Below are 23,763 nucleotides of genomic sequence, written 5' to 3'. Positions count from 1 at the left end.
GGTCACTATCACCCTGATACCAAAAGCAGACAAAGATGTCACAAAGAAAGAAAACTACAGCCCAATATCACTAATGAACATAGAGGCAAATATCCTCAACAAAATACTGGGAAACAGAATCCAAGAAGGACATTAAAAGGATCATACACTATGATCAAGTGGGATTTATAACAGGAATGCAAGGATTCTTCAATGTGCCCAAATCAATCAATGTGGAACACCATATTAACAAATTGAAGGAGAAAAAGCATACGATTATCTCAATAGATGCATAGAAAGCTTTCAACAAAATTCAACACCCATTTATGATTAAAACTCTCCAGAAAGTAGGCATAGAGGGAACCTACCTCAACATAATAAAGGCCACCTATGACAAATCCACAGCCAACATCGTCCTCAATGGTGAAAAACTGAAACCATTTCCACCAAGATCAGAAAAAAGACAAGGTTGCCCACTCTCACCACTATTATTCAACATAGTTTTGGAAGTTTTGCCACAGCATTCAGAGAAGAAAAAGAAATAAAAGGAATCCAAATCTGAAAAGAAGAAGTAAAACTCTCACTGTTTGCAGATGACATGATACTACACATAGAGAATCCTAAAGATGCTACCAGAAAACTACTAGAGCTAATCAATGAATTTGGTAAAGTAGCAGGATACAAAATTACTGCACAGAAATCTCTTGCATTCCTATACACTAATGATGAAAAATCTGAAAGTGAAATTAAGAAAACACTCCCATTTACCATTACAACAAAAAGAATGAATTATCTAGTAATAAACCTACCTAAGTAGAAAAAAGACCTGTATGCAGAAAATTATAAGACACTGATGAAAGAAATTAAACACGATAAAAAGAGATGGAGAGATATACCATGTTCCTGGATTGGAAGAATCAACATTGTGAACATGGCTCTACTACCCAAAGCAATCTAAAGGTTCAATGCAATCCCTATCAAACCACCACTGGCATTGTTCTAGAACTAGAACAAAAAATCTCAGAATTTGTATGGAAACACAAAAGACTGCAAATAGCCAAAGCAATCTTCAGAAAGAAAAATGGAGCTGGAGAAATCAGGCTCCAAGACTTCAGACTATACTGAAAAGCTACAGTAATCAAGACAGTATGGCACTGGCACAAAAACAGAAATATAGATCAATGGAACTGGGTAGAAATCCCAGAGATAAACCCATACACATATGGTCACCTTATCTTTGATAAAGGAGGCAAGAATATACAGTGGAGAAAAGACAGCATTTTCAATAAATGGTGCTGGGAAAACTAGACAGCTACATGTAAAAGAATGAAATTAGAACACTCCCTAACACCATACACAACAATAAACTCAAAATGGATTAAAGTACTAAATGCAAGGTCAGACACTATTAAACTCTTAGAGGAAAACATAGGCAGAACACTCCATGACATAAATCACAGCAAGATCCTTTTTGACCTACCTCCTAGAGAAATGGAAATAAAAATAAACAAATGGGGCCTAATGAAGCTTAACAGCTTTTGCTTTGCAAAGGAAATCATAAACAAGATGAAAAGACAACCCTAATAATGGGAGAAAATATTTGCAAATGCAGCAACTGAGAAAGGATTTATCTTCAAAATTTACAAGCAGTCCATGCAGCTCAATATCAAAAAGAAAAAAACAACCCAATCCAAAAATGGGCAGAAGACCTAAATAGGCATTTCTCCAGAGAAGATATACAGATTGCCAACAAACACATGAAAGGATGCTCAACATCACTAATCTTTAGAGAAATGCAAATCAAAACTACAATGAGGTATCACCTCAAACCGGTTAGAATGGCCATCATCAAAAAAATCTACAAACAATAAATGCTGGAGAGGGTGTGGAGAAAAGGGAACCCTCTTGCACTGTTGGTGGGAATGTAAATTGATACAGCCACTATGGAGAACAGTATGGAGGTTCCTTAAAATTTTTTAAATAGAACTACCATATGACCCAGCAATCCCACTACTGGGCATATACCCTGAGAAAACCATAATTCAGAAAGAGTCATGTACCACAATGTTCTTTGCAGCTCTATTTACAATAGCCAAGACATGGAAGCAACCTAAGTGTCCATCAACAGATGAATGGATAAAGAAGATGTAGCACATATATACAATGGAATATTATTCAGCCATAGAAAGAAACAAAATTGAGTTATTTGTAGTTGTAGCAAGATGGATGGACCTAGAGTCTATCATACAGAGTGAAGTAAGTCAGAAAGAGAAAAACAAATACCGTATGCTAACACATATCTATGGAATCTTAGGAAAAAAATGTTCATGAAGAATCTAGGGGCAATTTGGGAATAAAGACACAGACTTACTAGAGAATGGATTTGAAGATATTGGGGAGGGGGATGGGTAAGCTGGGACAAAGTGAGAGAGTGGCATGGACATATATACACTACCAAATGTAAAATAGATAGCTAGTGGGAAGCAGCCACATAGCACAGGGAGATCAGCTCGGTGCTTTGTGACCACCTAGAGGGGTGATATAGGGAGGGTGGGAGAGAGGGAGACGCAAGAGGGAAGAGATATAAGGATATATGTGTATGTATAACTGATTCACTTTGTTATAAAGCAGAAAGTAACATACCATTGTAAAGCAATTATACTCTAGAAAAGATTTTAAAATAAATAAATAAATGAACAAACAAACAAAACTGCTTGTGCCCAGTTATGTTACTCTGTTCATTCTCCAGCACAGGAGGTGAGCATGTAGAATTGCTCACGTGTGTATTTTTGGTTCATTTTGTTTTCTACTTAGCATTCAGTCTGTTATCTGGAGTGAGAAATGTGGTACCATATTATTATGCATTTTGAAAATAATTCTTCCTATATTTCTGCAGTTTCATTTCCCTTCAGAGAAAAGTGTCACATCATTTCCATCACTGGGTATGAAGATCTCTCATACCATTAACTTGAACGAGTTTATCCCATGACATTGCAGCTTATTTGCACTTCACACAAGTTCCTTTCAGTCATTTTCCTATGTTCTTTTCTTCACTGATGAGTATCTAGGTACAGACATAGTACTTAGCATATATGATTTACACTTTAATAAATGATGAAACACTCTTCTTTGGACTTAACAAAAAACTTCAATTACACATTTCCATCTTGCCTGTCTTAAAAACTAAATTTTCATCTGCTGTGATCTAGTAGATACAATATAGAACTGAGTACTGGAAAAAGTGGAATATAATGCCAGTTTTATACAAGAATAAATATAAATGACTTCTTACTATGTCACTTGAAAGAGAAAGGATATTTGGGATTATCTGCAGGCATTTTAATAACCTTGAGAAAAAAGTCTAATAAGGCAGGGTCAAAGTATTTGATATGGTATAATCAGAGGTCACCAGAAAATTTATTCTGTCATTAAGCATATTATTAATTTAATGATTATTTAACACTCATAGTGATTACTTTGATCTCATAATGACCTTAATCTCTTCTATGGTCAAGACAGAATTTTTAAAAATTCCAGATTGATAAAATTTGTTATTCCTATCTCATCCTACATTATGAAAATGGGGACTATACCAACTTAAATCTAATTTCTTTGTTCCTCAAATATTTGGTGAGCATAACTACGTGCCAAGCACAGTGCTGTTTGCCGAAGAGAGAGTGGTGAATCCAGCAGGTATGGCCCCTACCTGCAGGAAGCTTTCATGGAGAACAGCATCTTTTAATTTTTGGACCCTTAATTTTTCAATAATCCACTCATTTATAATATGTTATTACACATTATACATATTATATATTACATATATTATATATTATACAGTTTAAACTCCTAACACTTGTCAAATCTAGAAAATGTCTTCACATGCTTAAACATAAACTCAAATCTTTTCGGTTTCCCTTCTTCCTATTGGTCTACTTATTCTCTAATGTGCTTTACCTTTGTATCCAATACTCCCCTGACGTTTTAGAAACTTTCAGATTTTATCATTTCTATTATTCTATATAGCTTTGATCCCTAAGGTAACAATCTACTCACCTTCAATCCTCCTAGTATATTATTAAGGATAAATGAGATCTTTATTTATAACTGTAGTTTGCACATATATGATTTCACACTCCGAACTTCACACCCTTCACAACTTAAATAATGTGAGCTAAATTTAAAGTATTGTACTATGGCTCTTTTAGAATTCAATTAGTGCCTTGCTTCTTCCTCCTCACACACTTATTATAATCCTCCAGATTAAACACAACATCATCAAACTTGAGAACAAAGAAAATAAAAGTAAAATAGAGATTATTGAGTCTAATTCCATCACCTTACTAAGAAAATTGGAAATCTGGATCTGAAGATATTCAGTGATACACTTACAACACACCAAAGGATGTGTGTGTGTGTGTGTGTGTACACATACATATATCTGTTCTTAGACCTCGAGACCTACAGCCTTATGACTTCTTGCTTTCTCCTACTCTAGGATACGCCTCTTCAGTTCATTTCTTTTCCTCTTCAGTCCAGCCCCATGAATTAACACTTTGGCAACTTTGCAAATTTCCTCAGGTACTGTGGCTTTTTACCAAAGAAGGCCAGCAAAACCTCAGTCCAGATTCATTCCAGCCATCTCTCTGTCCTCCTGGAATATCCAGCAGATAACTGGGGCTGGAGAAAACTTCACGAAAGCATAGATGGAGGCCACTGAAATGTTACTGTCATCTGGCAATCTTTCCAGATCTCTTTGGTCACCCCTCTCCTATTCATTTCTTCTACCCGACCACCCCCTGGTTCACTCTCACAAATCATTTCCCTTCCTATTTCCTAGAGAAAATGGAGGCATTGGGAAAAAGCTCCCTCAACTTTCTGCATCTGTATTCAACTCTACCTCCTGCTTTGTGTCTCAATGGCAAAAGTAATCCTTCAAATACTCTCTTGAAATTTTCCTGTCAGTTCTAATCTTTCCCATTTATAATTTTTCCTTGAATTATAGTTTAGCTGTAAGAAACAAGACTTTTTCCTCCTCTTTATAGCCAAGCATCTTTTTAAAATTCTCTGCAGCTAGCTTGAAACCACTGCTGTATCTAGTTATTCTTTCTACAGTCACCAGTAAGCTTCTGGTTGTAAGATCTACTGACCATGTTTAGTTGACTTGTTTTCTCTTGGCTTCAGGTATTGCTGACTGATGTTAAAAAACACAGAAAGGAAGGAACAAAGAGAGAGAGAGGAAGGCAGGGAGAGAAGGGGAGAGGGAAGGAGGGAGGAAGGAATTCATTCCACCTCTTTCCCACTTCACTGGCTTCAGTTTCCACCTATATGCAGATGACACATATGTATTGAGCGCCAGTTATTTGGTTGATTGATTCATTCACTTATATGTTTATTTATGCAGTGCACATTTACCAAGTGCCAGGCACTGGAAAGATACCATTGAATAATTAGTACTTATCTTGGTCCTCAGAGCTCCCCTCTAGTGAGGGAGATGGTGTGGGGGAATATGTGAAATCACTGAGGAAGGGGATCAGGGAAGACTTATTACAGGTAGATAGTTTGTTCATTTATTATCTTATTCAGTAAACATATAGAGAGAGTGATAGCGGGTGCCAAGGTACCATGCCAGGTGCTAAGGATATAACTGCTGGCAAGAAGACACATTCTTTGCTCTCACAGTGCTTATAGTGTAGCACTGGATACAGAGAAGTAAGCAGACAATTACAATTCCACATGGTAAGACATGACTGAGTGAGTTTGTATTGCTTTCTGTATAAGCTTAGACCCTAAAGATAAATAGGATTTAACAAGTAAGAGGGAAGAAAGTGTTTGAATGCACTCAAAATAGAAACCAAACTCCATACCGCAGTCTACAAAGTCTCATGTGATGTGGACACAAGCTCTTCTCATATACTTGCTCCTGCACTATATTCCTGGCCCACGGGCTTCACTTCTGCTCTCTGAACATGCTAAGTGTCTTTCTGTTGGGGCCTTTGTAGTTGCTGTTCCCTCTGCCAGCTCCTCCCTCTGTCCTTTACATGGTGTACTAGTTATTAAACTGTTGTGACTCAGCTCTGAATCCATTCTTCCCCATTCCGCCCTGCGATGCTGGGGCTAGGGAATCTGCACACCACAGCTGTGCAGAATCTCCTTTGCCAGCTGAGCCCCTCTTAGGATCTGCCACAAAGGGACCCTCGAGGGAGACTGAGGTCAGAGGAGAGCAGATGGGACTTCTTCTTCCTGTTTTCTTATTTTCCCTGTCAGCAACGCCATTTCTTCTAGTGCAGAAACTGCTCACAACTTTCTATTTTGGCACTCCCAGACCAGGCTCTGCAAGGCCCCTCCTCTCATTTTTTTCCTAGGTTCTGATAATCTCGACCTATTCTCCTTGTTTCCAGGGATTAGAGGTGGTAGCTGCTTCCTACCGTTATTTTTTTCTGGGTTACTTCAGGATTCCCTTTCTGTTTATTCAGCCTTCCAACACCTGTATTGTAATAGCTGGTTTTCCTGACTGCACCTGATTGATACGGTACTTGGCACCAGGACTGGGTCCCAGGTATTAGGGATTCTGAGATTGATTTGGTTATGCCTTTGGCCTTAAAGGCAGTGCTGGGTTCCCTGCCCACAGGAAATGGAACACTAGTAATTTCTCATTTTCAACGGTACCATGATCATTTAAATTATCACCTGTGTTTGATTGTGATGAACTGACTATTAAAGGATTTCTATTCCTTAGAGGACCAAGTGGGGCTGACTTTGGCCATGGGATAGTAAAAGGAGTATGATGTGAACTGGCTGTCTCTGAATGCAATGGGAACTTACAGAAAGAAAATTATAAGCTGAGTCTTTAAAGTCGCAGCTCAAGTCATAGTCAAAAAACTGAAAAACTTCTAAGGAAGCCCCCAAATTAATCTCTCTGAAGATCAGAACCAAATTGAACAGCAGATATATAACAGGTAACTTCTTGCAAGGGGATACCTATTCACGAGAAGACCTACAACCAGAGTCAGATCTCAACATACTGCAGGCAGTTACATGCAAATATGACTCAATTAGAGACAGCTTATAGTTTTAAAATAATAGCAAGATTTTTCTAACTTATATTGAATAAATCTGTGGAAAATGTGTGGAAATCAATTCTAAGGATGTGAAACCCAGGAAGATAAAATAGTACTTTGGTTTCAGCTGGATTTATTGATGTGGTGTTCCTACCAGAGATTCTGAATTTAATGTGCTAGCTCTTTTAGTTATTTCCCTTGACAGTTTCTTTTGATTGGCTGCATTCAATAGTGGTCTATCATCATTGAGATTGAGATGCCAGATCTTCCCTTGCATACTATACAGAAAGGAATCAAAAAGCTTAAGGAAATGGAGAAGAACATTAGGATGGATTTACCAATGGTAAATTTACCATTTATCATGACATGCCCACCACCCTCCTCTAACTACATTTACCAACAGTTCAGAGTATTCTCCCTTCATAAAGACCCTGGGAAAGCCATTGGTTAGAGGGACACCAGCATCTTTTAAATGCCCTCTGGTAGTTGCCCTCTGTGTAGGCTGTGGATGATGGTGCCACTGGTCCCGGGGACCACCTTTTGAGTACCAACACTCTCGAACTTTCTGGACAAGATGGCAGAGTAGAAGAACCTTGAGCTCACCTCCTCTCATGAGCACACCAAAATCACAACTAACTCTGAACAACCATCGATAAAAGACTGGAACCTATGAAAAAAAGACATTCTACATCCAAAGACATAAAGAAGAAACCACAGTGAGGTGGTAGAAGGGGAGGATTCATGATATAATCAAATTCCATACCCCTCAGGTAGGCAACCAACAAACAGGAGAACAATTATATTGCAGAAGTTCTCCCACAGGAGTGAGAGTTCTGAGGCCCATATCAGGCTCCCCAGCCTGGGGGTCTGGAATATGGAGGATTGAACCCCCAGAGCATTTGGCTTTGAAGGCCAGCAGGTCTTGATTGCAGGAACTCCACAGGACTGGGGGAAACAGAGACTCTACCCTTGGAGGACTGCAAAAGCGGTGACTTCATAGGACCCTGGGTCAGACCTACTTGCTGATCTTGAAGGGTCTCCTGGATGGAGGGAGATGGAGGGAGGGTGCGCGGCTGTGTCTCACTCTGAGGACAAGGGCACTGGTGGTGCATGTACCAGGGAGTATTCATCAGCATGAGCTCTCCTGGAGGCCAACATTTTGGCACCAAGACCTGACCTCATCCAGTAGCCTGCAGGATCCAGTGCTGGGCTGCCTCAGGCCAAACAACCAACAGGGTGGGAACACAGCTCTGCCCATCAGCAAACACGCTGCCTAAAGACTTCCTGAGCCCACAGCTGCCTCTAGACATACTCCTTGACACTCCTGACCACCAGAGGGCCAAGACCCAACTCCACCCACCAGTGGGCAAGTGTTACCAAGTCTAAGCTCATACCACTAGCCGCACAACAGGCCAGTAATTGAGAGACAGGTTGTTGGGGCAAGGAGTAATGACTTTATTTGGAAAGTCAGAAAACTGAGAAGATGGAGGGCTTGTGCCCCAAAGAACCATCTTGCCTGAGGTAGAATTCAGGCTTCTTTCACACTAAAAGGGGAGGGAGTAAAGTCAAACACTTCCTGGTTCCCATCAGCCTCCGGAGGGGAACATGTTCATTTGTTCCTTCCTGCAGTCACTCACTGGTGGACCTGGTCAGGATGTTTCCTGTGAGCTAAACAAAGGTATTTTAGCTTAATGCTCATTACCTGGGAGGCAGGGTTCTGAGAGTTGGGTCATTATGTATAATTTAAGCTTTTGGGCAACATCCCTTTAGTGATTAACTTGCAATAGAATACAAAAGGTTCTTCCCTATTACATAGGCACTGGCCCCTCCCACTAGGAAGCCTGCACAAGCCTCTAGATCAGCCTCATCCACCAGGGGGGAGGGCAGTTTTCTTGCCAGAAGCAAGAAAACTGTCCGGCAGCCTGCAGAACCGAGTCCACAAACACAGGTCAGAATCTACCCTGGGACTAGTTGGTCTCTGGCCCTTGGGTCATGAAAGGAGACTGTACTGCTGAGACATATAGGACATCCCCTACAGAGGGCCATTTCTCCAAGGCTGAGAAGCAAAACATATATAGAAATACAAAAAAATTTAGACAAAATGAGGAATATGTTCCAGATGAAGGACCAAGATAAAACCCCAGAAGAATAACTAAGCAACATGGAGATAGGCAATCTACCTGAGAAAGAGTTCAGAGTAATGACTGTAAAGATGATCTAAGAACTTGGGAAATGAATGGATGCACAGAGCAAGGAGTTATAAGAAGTTTTAAAAAAAGAGTTAGAAAATATAAAGAACAACCAAACAGTTAAAGAACACAGTAACTGAAATGAGAACCAATACTCTATAGAAATTTGTAAGGACTATCACAAGTGATCTGATTTCATCCAGCAGGAACAATGGTACATCTTTATGTAAACTCTTCCACTATCAGCCATCATCTACTCAGCAGAGATAAAGATCATCTCAGCATCCAGTAGATAATCACACTGATCTACTACCATGATGACATCATAATTGGATCTGATGATCAGAAAATTGTAAGAAACTTAGATGTCTTAATTAGATATACCTGTCAGACCATTGGCTGGCAAACCCAGTGGACAAATACAGCCTACCCCCCTGATTTTGTGAAGTTCTGCTGAAACCCAGCCACGCTCAATTCTTTATGTATTATCTATTGCTGTTGTCTTGCTCCAACATCAGAATTAAGTAGTAGAGACTGTATAGCCTGCAAAACCTAAAACATTCACTATCTTGCCCTTTACAGAGAAAAGTTTGCATAACCCTGTCCTACCGTAAAGGCAGGCGAGTGATAGGAGTTGAGAATAGAGGGGAAAGCTACAGTCACTTATTAAAGTGCCTAGTTGTTAAGCTAAAAGAGAAGAGAACTTCATCCTCAAAACCATGAGGAATTAATTAAGAATTCTGACGAAGGGAGTGTTGTTTTCAGATTTACTTTTCATGAAAATATTTTTTCATGTGATTCCTCAACTGTACAATGCCTACACAACTCAAACATTCCTAAAGGAAAAACAGGATTGTACCTTGCTGATTGAATGAAGAAATAAACAAATAAATGAGTTCTGAAGAGTGAAGGCAGCTTGTAGCAGCCTATTTCACAGATGTTCCAGTTTCTCAAATCATATAGTCAAAAAAATTTACTAAACTCCTATGTCATAGCTTGCATTATCTTAGGGACCTGGGATAAAAGCAAGTAAAATATGTTCTGAATCCATGAGTTCACAGCTTAAAAGGCAGGCAGAAAATTAGACAATCATATAATCAAAACACCATGTATTAAACGAAATAGGATTATATTTCAAAGTTTTAATAGTGATTGTCTCTGGGTGAGTAGTCCTTTTTGTCTGTTTAATTTTTTCATTAATTCTAAGACACATTTTTTCCCCAAATTTTAATATATCTGAAGTTAGATGCTTCTTACAATTAATAGTGTCTTAGATTCAATGAAACAGATGAAATACTGTCATGGCAGTGTTTCTCCTTTGCTCCGACAGCAGGCTGTTGGGTGGGGTTATGCATCCAGCATGAGACAGTTTCTGGGAAACCAGATGTAGAGTTTGTTCAAGATAAATCCAGATACAGAATACAATTTTTATGGGATAGAGAATAAGATTTCACTATAGAATTCGACATTTTTGTATGGTGATGTGCTGTTGAATTATTTTGTATTCACCATGAATGAGCCAATGCATCACCAGGACTGAGTCATCTTCCCTGCTGGGGCACCCTTTCCTCCCAGGACTGGGGGAGAGGTACCCTTAGGGATAGATCTTTTCCCACTAACAATGGAGCTCTTGTTGTTGGCACCAAATGCTGCAGCAGTTTTAATATCTTAGTTTAAAAGTGGTAGTTGTTTTTCCCTTTTAATACAAGAAAAAACTCCTGTTAGAACCAGTGTGAGTCATACATCATAAACATTCAGTGCTCAAATTCCTATGGGTTTTGAATGCCAAACAATGCTGTTAGGCTTACATTTTAAAAACTACATTGTAGAATGCTAGAAAACATATGTTAACCTTTCTAGTATTAAGTAATGATATAATATTTTTAAAAATACAGACTATAAAGTAAACCATTCATAAATTCCAATATGATGCCAGTTATGTTAAAATCTTGACTACATCATTTAATTCTTGTGCATAATCCTTTTTCATTGTCTTAACCCAATAAGCAAAAAAAAAAAAAAGATTTAGGAAAAATATGTTCAGAAACACATGCATACACCCAAATTCACATGCATTTACATAACCACTGGCTTAACAGATCTGGCTTCATTAAAAACACTGAGATTTCCAGTAAACCAAAATTGTCTACAAAACTTGTGAAGGTGCGTGAGACTCAGGAAATGCTAATGTGTATCTCAAACACCCATAAAGCCAAAGCCAGAAAACCAGCAATTTTGCATCTAAATTCCCTGGCAAACCATAATGTCTAGAATAATGAACTTTCAATTCAATTATAAGTAACAGGTTGCAGACCATTCATTCCAAAAGAAAATTACACTAACGCTTGGCAATTTGACAGTAAAAATTGGAAAGCGTATTTATGGTAATCATCTTTAGTTGACATATGAAAAATTTTGAGAGAAATTCTTTTTGCCTTCAAATATTAAAGCAAATAAATCCTTTAAGTAGAGTCCATTTTAAAAAATAAAATTAATAAAATAAAGTCAAAGGGAGGAAGCATTTTACAGACCTTAAACGCTTGCTAAATCACATGTCAGTGATGGGTTCAGCATATGTCTGTGTACTTTGGGAAGTGGTTTCTGTGTTGCCCGGAGCTCTGCGTTACTCAATTTACACCAGAGAATCAATCCTCTCGGAGAACTTTACTAAACTGGGTATATTGGAAACACAAAGCTTATGTATGTTCTCCATTGTTTCTATCAACTAAAAACCACACTGCCAGAAATGTGCTAAATTCTTTAAGCAGAGTTGGGACAAGCAATTGTTAGCACACTCCAGCCCTCTTGGTGAGCACAGTAAGCAAAACTCTTTGATCACACTGCCCCGCTCTGGTCAAAAGAGAAAATTGGGTTGGCCCTTGAAAATCTTCATCGCATCACATAAAATGCATTTCATTAAAATATGATGTTTCCCCAAAGTGCAAAGCATCTAAACGGTATATAATTTAAAAGTTCAAGAAAATGTATATTTTGCCCCTTTGATAAACAATTTAGGAGGAAAGTGCTAGTTTTCATACTATTATTTCCATAGAAACATCTGTTACAATTCTTGCAAGAAAAGAACAAAATATTATATTGATTATGTATTGCCACTTGCTATATACAAATGTGAATTTAAAAATACTGGCTTATTAAACTATTTGTATTAATTCAGATGGGAAAATTCAGCATATGCTGTTAATGGCAACTACTTCACTATAATTTTTATAATTATTTTGTTTAAAATTAAAAAAGGATATTATTAAAGTTACTGAAGCTTACATGGCCAAAAAAGTCATAGTGATATTGAAAAGCAATTCTAAGACATTTATAAATTCCTAGCCATAGTAACTGTTTACTTCAAAGTCATTTGTCTGAACACAGTGGTTGATATTAATAACACAACAGTAATACAGTAATGATGGAAGTTAACATTTATTGACTGTTTATTGTGCCAGATACTGGTCTCAGCCTTTTGTAGGTAATAACTCATTCATATTCATAACAGAATTATGAATTAGGCTGTATCATAATCCCCATTTTACAGATAAGCAAACAGAGGATGAGAGAGAGCAGTATATAGCTTATTAAAGGTTACACAGCTTAAGTGGTGGTTCTAGGATTCAAAGCCAGGCAGTCTGACACCAGCATCCAATCTCTTCCATTATGCTACATATAGAGAAAATAAAGAACGATTTACCTTCTGGTACTCCATGTATCTAGCTATTACAGTCTGAAAAAAGTGTGATCCTTTGTCTATACTTCTGTTTATTATCAAAATCAAATCAATAAAATGTATATTAATTAGATATGTACCACTCTAAGTAATAATAAAAATCAATACAAGCAAATGCTATAAAAAGTACACACTATGCATTCAATTTTTTTTCTGTGTATGCTAATTAAAGAAATTCTAGAAGTTTGAAATAACTAGCAACTGTTTTCAAGTTTCTGGTAAATGTCAATTTTTGCTTTTAACATCGATTACTTAGTTCCCACATTTTTGAGTTACCTGAATCTCTGTCCACAGCTTCAACTCTTGTGACAAACTCCCCTGGATTTTGATTTTCTTTAACTGAAGCTTCATATAGGTGCTGTTTAAATACTGGGGCCTCATCGTTTACATCAAGAACAGTAATTGTCAAAGTCTGGGATGAAGAAAGTGTTGGTGTGCCACCATCCAGTGCCAGAAGGGTCAGAATGTACTGACTTTTTAACTCATAATCCAAAGGCGAAGTAGTAGTTAGTAAACCTGTTTTGAAAGAAGAGAAAAGCAATAGGTAATATTCTTTGGAGAAGTCATGCTTACTATACTTTTTTCTAACTCATCTAAGTTGCTAAAAATTCAGAAGCTTTCTCTGTTAAAGAATAAATATTATGAAACCAACTTTAAATTTATATATTATCTGGAATAAAAGAGAACATCTTTAATTAGAAAAGTCATTCTAATTTAAATTATAAGGATGAATGAGAATTCAGAAATAATCCATAACATATCATTATCTACTAAGATGATTACATCAAGAATATTTATCTACCCAACATCTACCTTCTTTTTTTTTTAATATTTATTTATTTGGTTGTGCCAGGTCTTAGTTGCTGCACATGGGCTCCTTAGCTGTGGCACGTGAACTCAGTTTCAGCATGCATGTGGAATCTAGCTCCCTGACCAGGGATCAAACCCGGTTTCATTGGGAGCGCGGAGTCTTAACCACTGTACCACCAGGGAAGTCCCTCTACCTTCATTTAAAAATATATCTAGGTTCTAACAGTATCCCTCTTCGTGTCAAAGGACACTTCATGTGTAAAAGTGACCAAGTTACAAAAAGTATGGCTACATCCTTTAAGAGATTTAGTTTTTGTCAAAGAGTTATAGTCTCTTTATACTAATCTCATTTAACTGTCTTTTTTTATTAACAAAAAATAGTAAAGACTATAACTCGGACAATAAACTTCACGAATACAATGTCTCCATCCAACTGCCATTTAAGCATATAACTCATATAAGCAACTTGCACACATATATTTGTTACATAACTCCAATTGTCACATTTTTTCTTTTAGGATTGTTGTTTGCTCCTCTAACACGTGCTCCTCCTATAAGAACTTTTCTTCAAATAATTAAAGAAGCTTACTGATTCAGATTTTATATATAAAATGGTTTCTCCATAATTGCTTATCATTTTACACTTCATAGCCAAAAGCCATTGAAAATATCACTTTGTCTTCTTGGTTAAAAAATATGAGCTTTGTGAGAGGAAAATAGCCTATTTCATAAGAGTGCCTTCAGCAATTAGCATGTTATGTCTTTGAAAAAAATATCTCAACTGAAACAGCCACTGCAATTGTTTAAGATTCAGGATATCTATATTACTGAGACGCAATTCTAATTTTATCCACCCTCTTTAACAATCTGAAATAGACCTTCCTTAGCCATTTTGTAAAGCATTTTAAATATCGTTTAAATAGATCCTTGGAGACCCCAGCTCTAACAGAAATCACCAACTGGGTCTGGACTATCTCTCTGTCAGTTGGGCTTTTAGGTGGTGTTCATGCAGGTCTCAGAACAGAACCATATGCACAGGATTTAATAAATATTTTGATGAAATTTTCCAACAGTATATAGCCAGACTATAATCATGATTTCCAAATTCTACACATTCAGTCCCATTCCAAATAATGCTCTTACTAACAGTTGGGCCAAATGGTATACATCTGAGATTTTTTTCTAAGGCTCATGCAGAAATGATTTTATTCTTTAGAGAATGAGATGGTAGTCCATCACTTCAATATCTTCTGAAAATCAGGTTGAGGGAATTTCATTTCCAATATAACAAGAATGACACTTTGAATGTATAATTGTCCATCAAACAACATCAAAAATTTTAGAAGATGTTATCTGACAATATGGTAACAGCAAGACAAGGGAAGTGACAGTGAGTGCCATTTCCAAAGAGTACTTGACAGTGAATAAATGCTTCTGCCAAAAATAAAATGTTTCAGTTGTGAAAAGCAAGGGTCTTAATGTCAATATCAATACAACCATTTAAAAATACATGATTTCCAACTATTTACAAGTGTATGTTTGTATGATCTTAGAGATAAGTTTCCATACTAAACTCTTTGAACAATGTTGACTCATGTTCTACCTTGATTCACTCTTGGTTTCATCTCCTACCCTATGAAAACACACAATGGGGGTAAAGAAGTTGGCTACTGTATATTCATCCCAGGAAATGTGAGCTAGCTACAAAGCAGGTCAATGTTAACAAACAGGCCAATTACTCTTTGTTCTCTGAATATGACCTCTGTGCCTATCATCTATATAAGTTAAACAGTAAATCAAGTCAAATTTCCTTAAAGCATATGCATCTTGAGAACTATGATTTTATAACAGAGGAAAATGAAAAAGATAAATGTAAGCAAGTGATCACAGGCTTTAACTGACAGTGACAAGGACAGTACCTGATGACTCATCTAGCATAAAGGCCATATTTTCATTTCCTGAGAGGATGCTGAATGTTACTCTTCCATTCCTTCCTGCGTCTGGATCTTGAGCAGTTATGTGGTGCACCAAGGAGCCCACCGCGGCATCCTCTTTGACAAGGGCGATGGGGAAAGATGTAAAAGTGGGGCTGTGGTCATTTATATCCAAAATCACTACCTTCGCCATCAGCGATCTCAGTCGCCGGTCTGTCACATTCACAGCCTGATCGGATGCAGTTACTGTCAGGACAACAGTCGGAACTCTCTCTCTGTCAAGGGGGGAAGCGGTGACCAAAGTGCCAAATGAGGGGTGGATGAGAAATGGATTCACTCCAGGGTGGTGGGCTTCAATGAAGTATTGTACTCTACTGTTCAAAAAACTGCCATCACCATCTTTGGCATTGAAAACGTGCACCAGAGTCCCGACAGGGGCATTCTCTTCCACGCTGATCACAATGAACTCCTCCCGGAAAGATGGGGAATGGTCATTCTGATCTTCCACAGCAACACTAAGGAAGACTGTGCTATTCATGGGAGGGTTTCTGCTGTGGTCTTTAGTTACCACCCTGAAAAGATAATGGGACGTCATTTCATAATCCAGTTCCTTAAAGAGGAACAAGTCTCCTGTCGAGCTGTCGACTTCAAAGTGACCATCCTTGTCATCTGCAGCGATACTAAAATGTAACTTTCCACTATGATGTTGTTGAAGGTGATCAGGTGACTTTATCAAGCTCATTATTTTTGCAGGCTTCAAGTTTTCTGGTATAACTAAGTGTTTAATATTCTGAGAAATGAGAGCTCTCCCTTTGGATAGTGGTATCACCTGAAATAAGAATAAAAAGGAGTTGTTAATTTGGGGTTTTTAAAAAGACTTCACAGGTGCTGCTATTCTTTTGGAAGCTAATTCCTTCCAGTTGTGTAATATGCATATGTTAATTGTGAGAAAATGTCTTTTTTTATCTTATATAATTCCAGTATGCCTCTGAAGACTGAAAACTGCATAATAGCTAGGAGATAAGAAAGTATAGGACTTTCCACTCCCGTTTGCTGCAATGGATGCAATGATAGTTTGGTGAGGCTACGCTGTTGTTTATGTGAACTGTAGTCTTATGGTTCTTCAAAGACAGTGTACAAGAGCTAGTTCTCCAAGCTACTCTAAGTCCTAGAAACTCATATTTCCTTAATGACAACATCTGCATACATTTAAGTATCATATGCCTTTGTTTATCTGAAACCAGATTCTTGAGATATTATGATAGAAGTTTCTCCTAACCCACATATCCTTAATCAATAAAGAATATAATTTGGAAACAGAACTCTTGGGGACATATATTCTTGATTAGTATACATACCTATATTAATATTACTGATTATCACGTGCTTGAACAAAAAAATCTTCCTGTAAACAGTCATTTTGCTTCTGATGGGTTGATGTAATTTTTTCCTACTATGGAGACTTCCTACAGCTTGTTTGCTCATTACGACTAAAGGAAAGTCTTAAAATACAAATCTCAAGTGCCTTTCCTAATTTTAAAAATAATTACAAAAACTATGCAATTTATATTGGCCATTTATTTACACACGTTTCTCCTGCAAATTTACCAGGTCCTTGCAATTAGGAAAAAGTAAAAGAAAAGATACTTTTTGTTCTTTATAAACAAAGCAGGATAAACATCCACATAGTGATGGAGGTAAGTATCTTGTCAGTAACTGTACAAATTTAAAATAAAAAATTATTTAAACCTAATCATTTCTCAAGTGATAATAAAATCACTTAATATAATGCACACATACATCTGCAATGCTCAAAAAGAGTATTCGTATATTTAATGTATCTTCACTCTACATTTGTATATAAAATTTAAAAAAGCCCTCAGAGCATCTTTCCACACTTTGTGTGATATGAGCTATTACCTGAATATTAATAACTGCCTGTCCTTGAAGAGGAGGCACCCCCTGGTCTCTGGCAATTACAGTCATCCTGTAAGAAGGTCCATAATCATGTGAAAGTACTCTGGTTGTTCTTATTTCACCACTGTTGGCATCAATCTTGAAGTGATCAGTACTACCCTCTACACACAAACACACACAAAATTAAGAAGTTAACGTTAGTTGACAATGCAGAATACAGAGAATTAATTAATCCAAATATACATGTGATCATTTGGAAATTTTATTTACCTTAAGCTCTGTGTGAATATGAGCATAAGGATAATACTAAAAATACAGACAAGAAACATAACAGATTAAAAAAATTATTATAGAAATTTTCACATATAAAAAAGTAGACAGTGATATCATGAACTTTCATGTACCTATCACCTAGCTTCAATATTTATCAACTCATGTGCCATATCATCCAGCAATCCCATTCCTGTGTATATATCCTGACAAAACTTTAATTCAAAAAGATACATGCTCCCCTGTGTTCATAGCAGCACTATTTACAATAGCCAAGAAATGGAAACAACCTAAATGTCCATTAACATGTAAATGGATAAAGAAGATGTGATACATATATACAATGGAATACTACTCAGCCATAAAAAAGAATGAAATCATGCTATTTGCAGCAACATGGATGGACCTAGAGATTATCATACTAAGTGAAATAAGTCAGACAGAGAAAGACAAATACCATATGATATCACTTATATGTAGGAATCCAAAATATGACACAAATGAACTTATCTATGAGACAGAAACAGACTCACAGACATAGCAAACAGACTTGTGGTTGCCAAGGGGGAGGAGAGGTGGGGGAAGGTTGTATTGGCAGTTTGGGATTAGCAGATGCAAACTATTATATATAGAATGGATAAACAACAAGGTCCTACTGTGTAACACAGGGAACTATATTCAATATCCTATTTAAAAAAACATTTGGAAAATAATAATAATATTTATCAACTCATGGCTAATCTTTTTGTGGTACGCGGGCCTCTCACTGTCGTGGCCTCTCCCGTTGCGGAGCACAGGCTCCGGACGCGCAGGCTCAGCGGCCATGGTTCATGGGCCCATCTGCTCCACGGCATGTGGGATCTTCCCGGACCGGGGCACGAACCCGTGTCCCCTGCATCGGCAGGCGGACTCTCAACCACTGTGCTACCAGGGAAGCCCAACTCATGGCTAATCTTATTCCCCATTCACATATTTCCCTTCACCATCTTCTTTTGAAGCAAAGTTCAGAAATCATATCATTTCTTCTGTATGTTTTTCAACATGCTCTCTAAAAGATAAGGAAAAATTTAATACGACCACAGTACCATATTATACTTTCAAAAATTAGTAATAATTCCTAAATATTATCAAATATCTAATTAACTTTTAAATTTCCAGTTGTCTCATAAATATCTTATTTTTTTTAGTCAAATTAGGTTCAACATAAAATCTGTATTTGCATATCTCTTCAATCTATGCATTCCTGCCATCCATCTCTTTATTTTGTTCTTGCAACTCATTTGCTGAAGAACTGGATCATGTATCCTGAAGCTTCATGTGGTCTAGATTTGCCTGTTGCTTATCTCCAATGTGTAGCTTAATATGTTTTTCTGTCCTCTATGTTCTCCTTAAATTGGGAGGTACATCTAGAGAATTAATCAGATTCAGGTTGTTTGGGGGGAAGACTACTTCATAAATGCTGTTTTGTGTTTTCCTTCAGAAGCACATGTCTGATTGTCTCTTTTTGTGATGTGGGCCCCCTTTGGTGCACAGCCTGGATCCATTAATGATTCAATAAATGTTGCAAAGTATAACATTGAGTCTATGATCTCTTCTTCATTTATTAGCTGGAATATATTACTAAAGAGCAACTTCTTCTTATGTACTTATTGGTAACCCAGTGGGACAGTTCATTATACGAAAAGTCAGGATAAATGTTTGATGGTAAACTTTTATTTAACAGTCTTCAAAATAATGGATTGGTTTACTAACATCCTTCAGTGCTTCAACTATGATAATTAAAGGTTTGTTTAGTTTCTGTTTTAAGAATCATTAAGCATAAATTTAAACATATTATAAGAGTTTCAATCTATTCCCAATATTATCCCTATTGGTGTTCAAATTGTTCCATCTTTGAACCTTAGGATCGTCTTAAAGGAGGTTCCTGAGTCTTTGATATGATCCTAGTCATCTTTAACAGCCTCCTTGTATCTGGGGTGACAAAATGTTACAGACTCATCTTGAAGATTTCCTGTTCAAGACCTGGAGTCAGTCATTTCTCCAAGGACTCCTGGTTCATTCCATGGAATACAGTATTGGGAGGTTGTATCCTGCTCATTGCTTCTGGGTCAGTCATTGTTTCTAGGCCTTTTTCAGTGGTCACAGAATACACACATGCACACACTAAAATATGTCATAAGTTTATATTGATACTTCTAATTCAAATTGATCATGGCAGGGGTTTTTTTATTTGGTTTGCTAAATGGCAGATTTGTGTTCTTTGATAAAATCTAAATACTTTAAACAACCCAAAGAACTTCAGACGATGTCTAGGCTAGTGGCTCTCTTTCATTCTTTTATTCAACTGTCAGTGAGTCACTATCATGTAACAGACACTACCAGTTATAGGGGAAATAACGGCAAATAAAAAAGAACTCCTGCTCTTAAGAAAGTCAGAGTATAGAGCAGGAAATTATGTAACATCTACTGGTTATGATTTCTATGCTTTGATCCATTTACATAGGAGAATGAAAACTTTCATGAATGTGATATATATATCTTTGTTCTCATATTGATTTTTATCTTGTTATTTTATCTTATATTTTGTAGTTGCCTCTATTTTGTAATTGGATAAAGTTAAAGCAAAGGTATGAGTAACATAACAGATATCACCACCTTTTTATATTGTGATGCCCCAAGTATCATTTCAGAAGCTAATTTTTTTAAAAAATCAACATTTCAAACATTCAGAAATATATGACCATCCATGTAAACATTTCCAGATTGGTAAAGCCGCAATATTTCTTCAACTTTTTTAAAGAAATGACAGAATATAAGTGTAGCAGAGGGCCTGTGTGTACCTCCAAATCTCATTTCCTCCTTCCCTGTAGACAGCCTCTGTTCTAAAGTGGGGGTGTATCTTTCTAGTCCATATATTCATGAGTAATATATAGCATGGTTTTGTTCCTTTCCAAATAACGGCATCATAGCAGGATTATAGCTTAATCTATTAACCTGTGTGTGTGTATTCAGCAGACTCATTGTTACTGCACAACCCACTATGTCATCTTCCCAAGCATGAACATGATTTGCCTTTTCATTTCTTTCTACTTTAGGTCTTTCATCTATTTTGTAATTTTCTACATAAAGGTCTTAAGTATCTTTTATTGAAATTTTCCTCCTTATGCTTCTAGTCAAGATGATTCTGATTTGGGAGAGGGGGGAAACACATAATTTGATGGTCCTTCTTTAAAGAAAATAGGACAATATTCCCACCCAGAGGAGCCCGTGCTAGTGAAGAACCTTGAAGCCTAAACTTCATGATCTTCACAGTAAACTGGACCCCACACCCAATGATTTTCTTCGTTACAGTGAATGAAACTTTTGAAATCCTGCTTAGTTCTCAAAATGCTAGTGATTTTTGTATGTTGACATTGTTCCCAGAAATTTTTTATGTTATTGATTCTAGTGATTTGCCTGTAGCATATTTGGGGTTTTCCATGAAGACAATTAAATTATCTGCAGGTAACAGCAATGTTGTCCCTTGCTTCCCTACATTTGTGTCAAACACGACAAAGCAACAAATTTCTTTTAAAATGGTATAAAAACACAATGCCAACTAAAGTTAATCACTGGATCCAATCTGAGGCCTGTGCATTCTCAAGGAAAAACATAAACATAAGCCTGTCTCAATAAAATTCCCACATACACATATATGTGTGTATGTATGTGGCATTTTTTTATTAATCCTATTTTTTTAAATTGGGGTATAGTTGTTTTACAATGATATGTTAGTTTCTACTGTACAGTGAAGTAGAGTTCCCTGCTATACAGCAGGTGTTCCATGCTATACAGCAGGTTCTCATTAGTTACCTATTTTATACATATTAGTTAGTGTATATATGTCAATCCCAATCTCCCAATTCATCCCAGCTCCCCTTTCCCCCCTTGGTGTTCATACGTTTGTTCTCTATGTCTGTGTCTCTATTTCTGCCTTGCAAAGAGGTACATCTACCATTTTTCTAGATTCCACATATATGCGTTGACATACAATATTTGTTTTTCTCTTTCTGACTTACTTCACTCTGCATTTTCTAAATATGATTTACTCTGAACTTAAGAATATTTAATTTTCATAGAGATTCACAGATGCTTGGTGTTCATAATCATATGTCTTTATACTCAATACCAATTTTTGTCCATTAACTAGTATTTTCCTGTCAGTAAAAGTTGATTTGCATTTCAGATTACTGAAAATTATTCATTTAAAGTGGATGGCTGGTTGATTTCTAAATAGGACATAGAAAAAATAATATGATTTTACATTAAAATTTTATTTTATTTTATTTTTTTAACATCTTTATTGGAGTATAATTGCTTTACAATGGTGTGCTAGTTTCTGCTTTATAACAAAGTGAATCAGTTATACATATACATATACATATACATATACATATGTTCCCATATCTCTACCCTCTTGCATCTCACTCCTTCCCAACCTCCCTATCCCACCTCTCTAGGTGGCCACAAAGCACCGAGCTGATCTCCCTGTGTTATGCTGCTGCTTCCCACTAGCTATCTATTTTACGTTTGGTAGAGTATATATATCCATGCCACTCTCTCACTTTGTCCCAGCTTACCCTCCCCTTCCCTGTATCCTCAAGTCCATTCTCTACTATGTCTGCATCTTTATTCACATCTTACCCCTAGGTTCTCCTGACCAAATTTTTTTCTTTTTTTTTAGATTCCATAGATATGTGTTAGCATACAGTATTTGTTTTTCTCTTTCTGACTTACTTCACTCTGTATGACAGACTCTAGGTCCATCCACCTCACTACAAATAACTCAGTTTCATTCCTTTTTAAGGCTGAGTAATATTCCATTGTATATATGTGCCATATCTTCTATATCCACTCATCTGTTGATGGACACTTAGGTTGCTTCCATGTCCTGGCTATTGTAAATAGTGCTGCAATGAATATTTTGGTACATGACTCTTTTTGAATTATGGTTTTCTCAGGGTATATGCGCAGCAGTGGGATTGCTGGGTCATATGGTAGTTCTATTTTTAGTTTTTTAAGGAACCTCCATATTGTTCTCCATAGTGGCGGTATCAATTTACATTCCCGCCAACAGTGCAAGAGGGTTCCCTTTTCTCCACACCCTTTCCAGCATTTATTGTTTCTAGATTTTTTGATGATTGCCAGTCTGACCAGTGTGAGATGATATCTCATTGTGATTTTGATTTGCATTTCTCTAATGATTAATGATGTTGAGAATTCTTTCATGTGTTTGTTGGCAATCTGTATATCTTCTTTGGAAAAATGTCTATTTAGGTCTTCTGCCCATTTTTGGATTGGGTTGTTTGTTCTTTTGATATTGAGCTGCATGAGCTGCTTGTAAATTTTGAAGATTAATCCTTTCTCAGTTGCTTCATTTGCAAATATTTTCTTCCTTTCTGAAGGTTGTCTTTTTGTCTTGTTTATGATTTCCTTTGCTGTGCAAAAGCTTTGAAGTTTCATTAGGTCCTATTTGTTTATTTTTGTTTTTATTTCCATTTCTCTAGGAGGTGGGTCAAAAAGGATCTTCCTGTGATTTATGTCATAGAGTGTTCTTCCTATGTTTTCCTCTAAGAGTTTGATGGTGTCTGGCCTTACATTTAGGTCTTTAATGCATTTTGAGTTTATTTTTGTGTATGGTGTCAAGGAGTGTTCAATTTCATTCTTTTACATGTAGCTGTACAGTTTTCCCAGCACCACTTATTGAAGAGGCTGTCTTTTCTCCACTGTATATTCTTGCCTCCTTTATCAAATATAAGGTGACCATATGTGCATGGGTTTATCTCTGGGCTTTCTATCCTGTTCCATTGATCTATATTTCGGTTTTTGTG

The 23,763-nt window shown here is 36.9% G+C and overlaps 1 protein-coding gene across 1 annotated transcript in view; it reads right to left on the bottom strand.

Moving 5' to 3' along the window:
- DCHS2 (dachsous cadherin-related 2) overlaps positions 1-23,763 on the bottom strand; it is a 151,432-nt gene that overhangs the window by 84,956 nt on the left and 42,713 nt on the right. The window contains exons 7-9 of the mRNA XM_022599653.3: positions 17,627-17,784; positions 15,692-16,535; positions 13,239-13,478 (exon numbers count right to left, since the gene is read on the bottom strand). Of these exons, the coding sequence (XP_022455361.2) occupies positions 13,239-13,478; positions 15,692-16,535; positions 17,627-17,784 (1,242 nt within the window). The remainder of the gene's footprint in view (positions 1-13,238; positions 13,479-15,691; positions 16,536-17,626; positions 17,785-23,763) is intronic.

Source organism: Delphinapterus leucas, chromosome 5 (genome assembly GCF_059928025.1).
Source record: "Delphinapterus leucas isolate spDelLeu-1000000601 "Yukka" chromosome 5, BTC_Dleu_Yukka2, whole genome shotgun sequence".
NCBI lineage: Eukaryota > Metazoa > Chordata > Mammalia > Artiodactyla > Monodontidae > Delphinapterus > Delphinapterus leucas.
This window is presented reverse-complemented; position numbering and strand designations above follow the sequence as displayed.